This window comes from Dermacentor albipictus, chromosome 4 (genome assembly GCF_038994185.2).
Source record: "Dermacentor albipictus isolate Rhodes 1998 colony chromosome 4, USDA_Dalb.pri_finalv2, whole genome shotgun sequence".
Taxonomy (NCBI): domain Eukaryota; kingdom Metazoa; phylum Arthropoda; class Arachnida; order Ixodida; family Ixodidae; genus Dermacentor; species Dermacentor albipictus.
The window spans coordinates 169,104,037-169,116,281 of record NC_091824.1 but is presented as its reverse complement, the minus strand read 5'-3'; the positions used below and the strand labels follow the sequence as shown (position 1 = coordinate 169,116,281).

General features: G+C 46.0%; 1 protein-coding gene across 7 annotated transcripts in view; it reads right to left on the bottom strand.

Annotated features, from left to right (window-relative positions):
• The window catches only part of Dgk (diacyl glycerol kinase 1), a 555,078-nt gene that overhangs the window by 38,181 nt on the left and 504,652 nt on the right, over positions 1–12,245 (bottom strand). For all 7 annotated transcript variants that reach the window (XM_065442108.2, XM_065442112.2, XM_065442113.2 and 4 more), the window contains 4 exons: positions 11,972–12,091; positions 9,977–10,094; positions 7,222–7,310; positions 3,061–3,177 (listed from right to left, as the gene is read on the bottom strand). In XM_065442108.2, the coding sequence (XP_065298180.1) occupies positions 3,061–3,177; positions 7,222–7,310; positions 9,977–10,094; positions 11,972–12,091 (444 nt within the window). The remainder of the gene's footprint in view (positions 1–3,060; positions 3,178–7,221; positions 7,311–9,976; positions 10,095–11,971; positions 12,092–12,245) is intronic.

The window sequence follows — 12,245 nt, the reverse complement described above, 5'->3', positions numbered from 1 at the left end:
CATAAATCAGAGAATAGACGCAAAAATGAGCGAGCTAAATTTTGAATATAATATTAATAATATTATAACTGTGAATTTGTATTTTTATTTTTCAATTTTCTAGATCTATATATTTCTTGAAAAAGAAATAAATAAATCCTGGAAAATGCGAAATACTAATAAAGCAGTCTTTCGGTGTCAAAGAGAAAATTATAAATGACTCGGGATACGTTCCTGTGGCTGTATCCTAATACCGTTCCTCCAAGTGAGAGCATAACAGTAGTGCATAAAGGCAGTCGTAGATTTCGAAGCGGAATTTCTAATCATCGCTTTCGATGAGTAGAAGACCGCCGACACGGTAATAAAAAGTGATCGATGGACTCCGGTGCACTGCAGAGGTAGCGTGAAGACCGCGTTTGTGCAAGTAAATAAATTACCTGGTGGCATACGGCAACGCAGCCTTGTAAATGATACCTCGAATTGCCGTTTAGGACGCCATTGTCGGCTCCAAGAATAATTTAGATGCATGAAGTCTGTAGATATTGCTAATGACAGGCTTTTCTTTGTCTTCGGTCAAAGAAAACTGCCTCTATCTGGATGCAATGATATGTGCAGTTGCCGGCAGCACAGATATCACATGACCTCTTGAAGAAGCTCGTACTAAAGAATCGACTGTTTCATTAAGATGAATGTCTCGATGGACTGGCACCCATACTAAATGAACTAAACTTAAGTGCGGCGGAGCTGATGTATAACACGTGTTCAAAGCCATCTAATTAGTTGACGCGTTAAGAGCATGCTGCGTACAGCAAGAGGATCTGTAACGATAGCTTTTGTAGCATGAAGGGGTAACTTTCGCAAAGCAAGAACTATTGCCAGAAGTACGGCCTCAAAAACTGATATGTAATCTGGCGGGTAAAGTTAACAAGACCAATAGAGGGATCGTTAGTCGATACCCACGCCTGCCTACTATTCACACGAAGAAGCACCAGTCGCTATTACATGTATATAGGAAAATAGGCCAAATAGTCTTCCGAAAGGGTATTCAGATATGTTGGAGGCAGCAATTTTGCATTATTGGCAAAATGTCTGCAAATTCAATTTTGAGCGACAACGTGGACCTATCAAACGGAATGATTTCCCTAAGGCGAACATTAAACTTTCTCCCTACCATGGGTAAAATAGGTGTTTCTTGCAGCTTACGCCACATATATTTTTCTGAAGGAACTGCTGTACTCAATATTTTATGTAATACATAACCAAAAAGCACAGTGAATGCAGTTTTCACGCATTCACTTGTTTTGTTGCGGGACAAAGGAAGTGATGATGTTTTTCATACTACTCGTCTTTAGCATTCGATACTGTTCTCTTAAATGTAGTAGCTACGAACTTATAATTACTCCAGTTACTTGGACATTGATTGTAAACTAACTTTTTTCAAGCGGCTTTTCGTCGTCTATAATCCCACGTACACTCCGAATTCCACCAAGGAGACATTTTAATACAGAGCAAAGCATCATGGCTTTGATATCATCCGGGAGCGTTATCTGGGAGTTGAGGACCATTCTCAAGACACTCTGAAATTTCAGGTAACTGACAAAAGTGCGCGCCGCAGACCCTGAATAAATAAGAGCGCATACAATATCAAACCTAACAGGTAGATGATCACTTTTTCAGGAAGAGTCGACAGTATACCTGTAAGTGACGGAAATCCGTGAACTGGCAAATGTTAGATCCAATGCTGATTTAGAAAGACCTTGAATATACGTAACTACTTTCGTGTTCAAGCAACAAAAAATTTGATTACTTGCCCAGTCCGACAATCGCTTTCCACATGAGTCCGTTTTAAAACCCCTAAATAAATGATGCGAATTAAAGTCTCCGGCTATCAGAATTTCTTTTTTTGACAACTGTGTCAAGGTAAAGAATGTCCTCAACTTATTAACTAAAGAAAATGGGTAACAAACAGAAATTGTTACAGCTATTGCTAGTATATCGCACTCCGTAAACATATACTGATAGGATATTTCGGCTTTGTGGCATATTCTAGTTGTTATCAAGAAACCAAGTCCTCCAGCTGGACGGTCCAATCGAAATAAACGATAATTTCTTATGTGAAAATATTTGACATTTGAAAGCCAAGTCTCCTGCAAAAGAATAATGCCGGAAGAAAATTGTCAACAAAGATATATTAAATCTGCCGCTGCAGAAATAATGAAAGGGCAGTTCCGCTGTAATACCTTTGAGTAACCTATGATTAATTATTGCCTACTTTAGAAACCCATGCTCTAAAATACTTTCTTTTAAAGGATCTGTCTTCGAAGGACTGTCTTTACCGTAGTTCGTGGGTTTTGATTGAGGAACAAAGCTGGAAGAATTAGGATTAGCACCTGTCTTGGACAGACTATCTTCAACAAACTTTTTGGTTTTTGAGGGCGGGACAGAGTTCGATGAATTATCATTAGGTGATCTTTCGCGTTTAAGCATCGGAAAAACAATTTTTACATCCTGGTTGTTTTCCGACACTAATTTGGAGAAGCACCCGTTGTTGGTCTGCTGAGTCGAAGTTAATGGCCTTGCAACTTCAGCGTTTTCTACAACAGCTGGCAAAGTATCGATCAGCCGCTCAGGTTCGATGTAAGACGATGAGTAGGAATCTGCGATCTAGCATTATAACTCGCTACAGAACTGAAAATGTGAATAGTTTGGGATGAGCTAGCGTCTCCGACAAGCTTGATGTTAGTCGTTGCGCACCTTTTGACAACGCGTCGCGTTGGAATTCCTCGCGTGACCGGCAAGCACGTGCTTTATTCTTTCTCTCTCTCTCTGTCGTTATTTGCCTTACTCGCATATACATGTCCGTTCGCTCTGGATGCACGACGTGCGGATATTGGCTTCCATTTTGACGGCATAGCATTGACGGGCCAGATTTCGCAATGAACTGATAGTGCCATTCGTAGGGAGGAAAACAAACATGGAAACAACAACAGCAACAACAACATCGACAACTAGACAAACGAATAAATAAGCTGAAATCAACAACAACAACAAAAGAAAGCAAATAAGGCAAACAAAGCGAACCGTCATTTGGCACCAGCGGCAATGTAGTCCGGTGATGCCATTGTAGCTTTTGATAGCCTTTTTGCACTTGCTGCATTTTCCCGTGCAGTTACCTTCCGTCCAGTGATGAACTAGAGCCTGAAAAAAACAGGACAAAGCAAGGTGCGCGAAATTTAAAAGATTGTACTCCGAAAGAAAGGCAAGTGCAGATAAAAGATGCCTCTTGTTGACACTAGCCGCTCGGCTTTATAATAGGCGCAGGCAGAACATAGAAACGACAACGTTTCCCTGAGTTCTACCACAGCGTGCCCTTTCCGAGCAATCGACAGCGTTGAACTCACATTCTATTGTCATCATCGGCACCCTTAAAAATCAGATTGCTTCCAATACGCTCGATATCGGACTCGCTCTTTCAGAGCACCTTGAGGCTTGTCTCTACAGTACAACTCGGACGCGCCGTCAACAAGCGTAGCCTCTTTGATATCCGTGTTTCTCGAACCATTATCCCCGTTTACTAGAACCAGCCATAATCATCAGCGTTTGGCATGCAACGCCTACAGGTAGCCCAATGCTGACAGGCATTAACAACTGACATAGGCACCCGGTATCCTCATTAGGCGATCGATCAAGCGCCTCTTTGAGAATCCAGAAGACCGACGTTGGATACCTGTCGATATGCCGTCATCCGTTGTTGCTACGGAAAGTGCTACATGGTACGCGTTCACATCTATATTTACTAACCACTGCCATATTCCAAACAAATAGCGTTTTTTTTTCATTTATTTTTTTTCATAGCGGCCTCGTTATGTGGAAATGCCAACCTTGAGGAAGAGTCTTTTGTGTCATGCCAATAAATTCATGCATACATTGCAAGTACTCGAGGCCTGTTGCTACTGACGTCTGCAGAAAACAACGCATGTACAACAAGCCGCGCTTTTATGCTAGGTCATTAACACGTGAGAAACTATGACGGCTAGTAGCACACAAGTTCTCGTTCTTGTATACCGCCACGGTATGACTCACGTGGAGACCAAACAATAGTGCAAGAAGCTTTTCCTTTTCTGATGCTGATGATAATATATGGAGTTTTATGGAACAGTTTCCGTTTTAAGAGCAGAAGCAATGCGCACGAAAGACACAATACGTGTTACACTAGTAAGCGTAAACTTGTACTAAATAAGTACCTCAGTTATATTTAGTTATTCAGAATAAAGGAATTGCATACTGAGTGAGAAAATGAGCGTCTGTCAAGAATATTTCGCGGATATTTATTCACTTGAGTGAAAGCACAACCTGTACTTAAAAGGCGCAAATCAAATGTGACACTACCGGTGACATCCTCGTCAGTTGCTAACTAGGCCTCGCAAATGCGCTACCTGTCACGAGGAATTTCGGATTACTTGTGAAAGTACATTTCGAACGTGCGTAGCTACAATTCTTCAGTAGCAAACTTTGAAAACGAAGCGATCATATTTATATGAATAGCGCAACACATCATATAAGTGATGCATTTTTTCCTTTTATTTTCTCATGTAGATTTGTGTTAACTCTTTTTAAAAAAAATGTGCTGGCTACTTATATTGTTAGAAAGTCGCGCGTTCGTTATGCGATTGCTCTTGTTGTATTTACAGTTGTTCTTGTTTTTCTTTGTTTAGTTGCTCTATTAGCCAGGCAAATTTTTAGTAACCAGTGTGGACCATTTCTTGTCCCATATTTTCCTTGACTTTTGCTTGCTACATAAGGTTAAATGTATTGCCCTAATTTGTTGTGATACTGGAAGCTTTAGCAGTTTAGTTTGGCATACAGTTGAAGCTAGTTAGCAATAGATAACAAGTTCAACTTCGTCACAACCAAGGTGAGCCCAACCCTGATCATGACTCTGAATGTAACATGAACGATTTTTGCTTGGCACTCCACGAGCGTTGTCGGAAGTGCGGCGTGAAGAACACCTATGCGTTATACAGCGACGTAAACTTAAAATTAAGAGAATAGTCCATCAACATAAGAAACGGTGTGTGACAACCGCAGCTGGTTTCCTTCGAGAAAGCGTGCTTTCTAGCACACCGCGGCAACACTGCGACGGTGCGCGCTGCACATGGTCCCATTATCCACATTTTTGGTCGCAAAAGATATGGCTACAGCGCGCCTATGGAAAAGTAGTGCTTGCAAATTATTTATATGCGTCACGCTCTTCGACCATGACCTAGATCCAGACAGTGAGGCAGTTATAGGTATTCGAGCACCCTAACATGCCGCCATGCCTGTCTCATCGTGTGGCGGTGGCCATCAATAAAACAACACCACCGGAAAAAGTACACAACATTCGAGCAACGACAGCCAATCTCAGAACTCGTAATTACTGCGATAATTCACTGGCGCCATGCTGTATCGGAACCAGCTAGGCATCGCGAAATTATCAAAGCGAGAGGGAAAGGGGAACAAATTCCGGAAACGAGAAGAGAACCGACCATGAAGGGAGCGAGGGGAGCACGAGAAGCCACAGGCGGGAACAGGAAAAGAGATTGGAGTACGGCATGAAACCGCGACAAGCCCACGAGAGGATAGTGCCCTCGCCAGCTCCCTGCCGTAACGATGATGAAATGCTAATGGGTTTCCGAAGCACTTGCACGTGCCACCATTATACCCATAAATTAACATAAATTTCACGTTTTTTTTTCTTTTTTTCGTGGGGTTCGCCTCCCGCCCTGTTACAACCTTCTTGGGCAAAGAGCAGGTATCTGTTTTCCGTTGTAAGGAGTCACGGCGGAAGATTAACGTAAGTCCGCGGCTTTGAACGGGAGTCAAGAGAGCTTAAGATGTTGAATTGACGGGCGTGGAGCGATCGCTGTATTACAACAAACAACGCGCGTTCTCTTGGGCGATGGAGTTTCATGCCTCGAACCAACACGGGTGCTATACGGGAAACACTGTGGTGGAGTGCTCCACATTTGACCACCTAGTATTCAACGCGTACGCAAAGCTTGGTACACGAGCGTTTCGGCACAAAGCTCCCACCGGAGCCTGGCCACCAAAGCAAGGAACTGGATCCGCTTCCATGACTACTACATGACAATATACAAATGTGAAGGAGAGGTGGACAATGTACTAACGTTGCAGTTCATCGAGTTTGTGTTTCCGGTTGCGCAAATTATCAAAGACTGGCACGCTGCTACATTCGTGATTAAATTAAATATTTCTGACGAGCAAACCTGAAGGAAAGGAAAGTATACATAACTTCGCACGTAAAGCACTTTAATGCTCTCGTTACGCGATCTTTTAAGCTGAAGTTTTAAAAAAAAGAACACGCTATATTCCAGTGTTGCTGACCTATTGAAGTTGAGAACTGTCCAGCTAAGTTCCTCGAAATTTTGCAATGTTCTTCAACGGTCTGTAACATTTTACATGGCCTAAATCAAAATTGTCCGGCCATTACTTTACTGGAACCCGACTTCTCTGCATCGAAAGTGTTTTCATCATAATTCAGTGAATGCCTGAAGAGTATTGGTGCGTTTCATACATATATGAACGGTGATACCGAACTTACTCATGACATGACTTTCCACGGAGAGCCGTCAACCATAAACAACAACAACAAAAACAACAACAACAACAACAACAACAACAACAACAAAAACAACAACAACAACAACAACAACAGCAACAACAACAACGTGGCGATGTTTAGCGCACGTGTTCAAGGACATTGTACAGAGACAACGACACAACATTTGAGGGCATACTGAACTACCGCTATCTCGACAGATAATCTCATTTTAAAAAGTGCGAGTGCCAAGTGCGCAAATCATCGGTTTCACACGTACATCCTCATACTTAACTCGTACATCCTCATCCTTCACACATACATACTCATCGCCTCTGATCTTTGTTTTCATGTGCGGTCGCTCCCAGGTTTTCCAGATCAAGTATTCGGTCGCCATCCGTCTTTCTGAAGAGGTGGAAATGCTCCTCGATTCCTCCTAGTCTTGGATCTTCTTAGAGCTACGTTAGAGCTACGTTCTGGCCGCCTTTAAGCCCACACGTCAACCGCTTGAGAAACCGAGACCAACGTAACGCCTTACTTGAAGAAGAAGTGAACGCCTGAACGTTAGGAAGAAGATCAAGGGCGATGATGATAACGGCTAACTACATGTGCAGGCGATGATGAAGCAATCAGCAATGTACCTGCGAGCTCTTCTTGGACTTGACGTAAGTGTTAATGCACGATGCAGGGGCCCTCTGCACGCAGCGTTCATGGACAGTATACCTGCAGACTGAAACAAAAAGGGACAAGCACCGTGATCGTGTCTTGGAGCTTAGCGTGTTCTGTCGCGGTTGTAGAAATCAAAGCGCACTAGCAGGTAAAGAAACTTCTGGGGTGTAATTCTGGAGATTTTTGTATTCAGCCATATTGTAGAATTCCGCCACCTTACCTACGCTTCTTAGCCCAGGAGGCTGCTACAGCCTCTCTGAACGGGTCAGAATACTGCCCTTTCAGAATTGCACAATATGGTAGAAATTGTCTAAGTCCGGAATAGCACCCCTATGCCAGCGTGCAGAAACCAGCTTGAACACGTAGACCACACGTGGGGCCAAATATACAAAAGGTGTAACGTGTCAAATAACAGCGCTATAAAAAACTCAAAGCCCCTTTCTTAAAGAAAAATGGTTGAACGCGAAGCCTTCCCCCAATGCAACCTGAATCAGTCAAAGTCCGAAGCCAACGACCACGCAACGAACAGAAGAAATGCTGAGGGACCCGATGCTATGCATATGTGATTTGATTGCTTCTTTAGGGTTGTATTTTTTTAACGAAGACACATTTCGTTAAGTTGCATAGCCTTTACTTTAGATCACGTAGCCGTTGATTACACGCACGCATTCACACTTTCACGGACGACTCTACACTTGCACAGTATTGCCTTGTAATCGCTGTGGTAGTTGGTGAGAGGCTCTGCCATCGTAACGTGACACAGCCTGCTTGCAAACGTGAGATCAATGCAGGAACGATGTTGCGTCGTGGGTCTCTGTAGCGTCTTGGCCGAGCCGGACAGAGCACGGCCGGGCAGTCCTACGCAAGATAGGATGGCAAATTGAACAGCAACCGACAACGGAGCCACTCCCCACAACGTGGAGAGACATTATTTAGACCAAGCCCCTTCCCCGGAACGTGCAGCCGGGGAGGAACGACGAGAGACGCTCTGCGCGAGCCAAGGCACTGGCTCGACAGCTGGAAGAGGAAGAGTACCCCGAGGCGTCCGCGTAGAGTACCCCGAGGTTCTCTACGCGGACGCCTCCCTTCCCAAACACGGCACCAGAGCAACGGCGGTCGTCACCACCATCGATAAACTGGTCACAGGCGCGTCGATACGGACGACGAATACAGCCGAAGCAGAAGAAGTGGCCGTGGCCCTCGCACTCGCACAACCGGAAGTGAGGACCGTGCTCACAGACTCCAAGACCGCCTACGCAAGTTACCGCAAGGGTAACATCTCTCTCGCGGCACTAGCGATCCTCACAAAACGCAAATCACCGGGACGGGCCGTTGAGCTCGTGTATGTCCCGGCTCGCTCGCAAGTGGAAGGCAACGCACTCGCCGACCACTATGCCCGAGAACTGTAAATCCGGGCCGAGGACGAGCCAGAGCTACCACACCCCGTGACAAATTACAAAGACATCACCCAAATGTATACAGAGGCGGCAGATGTAGGCTTCCCCGTCCGCATTCTCAACTCAGCCGAAGGCAGCAAACAATCGTGCGACGCGCACACAAGCGGCGTCACTAGCGCATCCCAGGCCCTTGCAGATGTTCCCAGCAGAGCATGACAATTCATGCCCGTTTTCCAGACGATCGGAAGGCACTCTATAGCACACATCTATGCAGAGTGCACTAAGTTCAAGAACCCCCCACCATCCCTATCCCCCACCCTCCCCAGCCCCAACCCCCCCGAGCGATGGGAGACCTTGTTGTCCAGCCCCGACCTACAGACACAGCTCGTGCTGGCGGCTAGGGGCCAGGAGCTGCTGGACGCATATGGGACCTGAGAAGAAGGTTCCACCCCATCTGGTGCCAGCGCGCACCAACCTTTACTAAGGGCTCGGTAAAAGTTGATTCAGTTTCAACGAGTACCGATCTAGCGTGAAACTCTCGATCCATTTACGGTTCTCTTTCGCCACATCGATACTAAAGTAACCGCACGCAAGGATCGGCGTACTATGTGGCTTTAAGTTTTTCATCGTTTCTGTCAGAAACGCTTCCGCGTCACAACGAGACGTGTTTGGTCTGATGTACACGCTGACGATCACAAGACCAGTAGGCATCTCCACTGCACAAGCGTCTCCCACATGGCTTTTGAATGAAGTTGCCGACACACCGGATCGTCCTTATGGGCACAATCGCACTCGCGCTTACGCTAGCGTACGGCAGCCTCTTCTGCCGTGCGCTGCAGCCGCGGCCTACCTATGGTGACGGCCGGGAATGCATTGCGTGACGTGCGTAATGCGATGCAAATATATACAGTTCCTCTGGGTAGCATGGCGTTCAACCATCTTTCTTTAAGAAAGGGGGCTTTGATTTTTTTTCCAGATCTTAATACGAGCCCGCGTTCACGCGCACTTGCTGTCTCCGATAAGCAGGGAAGCTCAGTTAATCGCGACAGGGGTGGTGTAAATGCTAGCAGACGCAACTTCCGCTTCCAGTGAACTTGTGCGCATGCACTACTCTTGCTGAGCTCGTCGCTTTGGGCCGTCATTAGGCCCTGACCGGCTGGCCAGTCGACGCTGGCGTGGTACTGCGAATGTAAACTGTAACGCTCTACGCAGATGTGTAAATTGGCTTTCCCACAGTGCGCTTTTTTCGGCGTTCGCGGATGAATTAGAGAGGCATGGAAAGCTTCGCTTTAATAAAAGGTTATCAGTCAGGAGAAACGCTGTAACTCACAGACGCAGCAGAGTCCCTTCTTTCCGAGCCCGACAAGCATGTTCAGGCATAGATTGCAGTAGGCAGGGCGGTTGAAGTGCTTAAGGCGCCAAACGTGGTTGCCGTCATCTTTGACGTTCTGCAGAGAGGGAAGAAGAGGCAAGATGGTTACTACGAACAAAGCAAGTGGCAGCCCGCTGTTCACTGCGCATTTAGTACGAAATTTACAGGGAAGAATAACGCAACGCAAGAAGAAAAGAAGGATATGAACAAGCGTGGAAAGCAGCAAACATGGACAAAAGCAAACGTAGCAACTCTTAGAGATTTTTTCAGATCATATTTCAGTGGCTGCCGGGACACTGTGGCATCGTTGGTAATCACCTCGCCGATGACGCTGCCCGACGTGCCCAGGCTGGCTCACCGACACTCCTTATACCTTTATCCAGAGTCGACGCTGCAAGAGAGCTTCGCAGTCTTGCTCGTGCAATCACGTTAGTTTGCTGGCATACACCACAGAACTCTAAGTGTCGTTTACACAGCCTCGACCCATCACTAAAACTTACATTACCAGCGAACCTTCCACGACGTGACGCAACACTGTTGTGTCGGCTGTGGGTAGGAGTAGCATTCACCAACTCCTACAGCTACCGCATTGGAATGGCGGATTCACCAATGTGCGCTAAGTGCAAGTGTGAAGAGACCATCAGTCACCTTCTGTGCCACTGTTCTCGCTTCGATAATCAACGTGAGACTCTCCAGTGTGCCTTAAATAGACTGGATGACAGGCCATTCACGGAAGCGAAGATCTTGGGAGCCTGGCCTCACAGTTCATTGGCCCAGAAAGCAGTTAGAGCGCTTTTTCGCTACCTGAAGGCAACGGACTTGAGTGCCCGACTATAGACATCCTACACTTAAGTTCTCCCTCTTTCACTCCCCATTCCCCTCCCCACGCGTAGGGTAGCAAACTGGACTCAGTCTGGTTAACCTCCCTGCCTTTCCGTCTTCCCTTCTCTCTCTCTCTCTCTCTCTTAGAGATTTATTTCTGTCCTCCCTTGTCATGTCGCTTGTAATATATACATGTCCGCTAGTTGTGAATATATACGAGTGCCCAGCGCTCCGTTTTCTTTCATCGCGTTACGTGCTACTTTCGCCATACAACAGCTGCGAAACTGGTGTCACCTTCTGCGATGTGACTTAACGTGCTCTTTTGGAGCGGACAATGCAACATAACGCAAACGCTGCACCCCCCCCCCCCAATTCTCAGAAAAAAATTTAAGAAGCTTGTGAGTATTTTCACTACTCGTTAAAAGTAATCACAGCTTGATGTATGCTCAAACGATTACTCGCGTGGTTGGGTGTTGCTCATTCATCGACGCGAAAGCTGATCACAAGAGTGGAACACTGTCAAAGTGTGATACAAATAATTCTGCACTCGCATTGCGATATAGCTGCTGCCTACACGTTGATAACGTTGCTGAAATACGGCAAGATGGCCTTTCGGAAGATGGCGTTGGTGGCTCGTGGAGTTGCACCTCTTCCAAGGTCTCAAGGCTTTGTTACCACGTGTACGTCGACGGGAAAGACAAGCAAAATGCGCGACGTCTCACGTATAATCACTCTAACCACAGAAAAGCAGCAGCTGTCGCATGGAGACCGGTCATGCGGGAAATGCCAAGCTTCAGGCGCGGAAAGCGCTTTTGCACAGTATATCGAGCAATGTTTTTTATATGTGCACTTGTTGAGAAGCCACTTGAAACCTGACTCGCAAACTGCTACGCAATATGGGCAAAGGCAATAAGCTAGGACTCGGAATGGGTTTTCAATCATGCATAAATCAACATTTACGCTATATTTGAACACAACAGAGCAAAAGTAGACAGCATGTACCCACTGTTGGCGCATGTTAGTGTTAGTGAGGGTATCTTCATAGATGACGAATCAACTGAGGCACGATGTGCGCTGTATTAGTTGTAACCCAGCGTCAGAGTATATAGTTTCGAGAAAGAGACCACTCACAGCGTCCAGCCCGAGCAACACAAGCAGCGGGATGGTGGTCATGCCACCACGTTTCCATTCTTCTAGCGACACAGTGCCGTCGGCGTCGTAGTCGATCTCCACCATCATCTCTTGAAGGATCTGCGTAGAGAATTGCGAATCTTGAGAGACAGACATATAGGTCACCCATATACGCACCCATCCACACCAATGCCAAAGAGTTCCTGGTTCACGGCTTTTATTCTGCAACGCTCCCGCTTAGCCTAGGTGGAGCACGTGCAAGTGAATCATATCG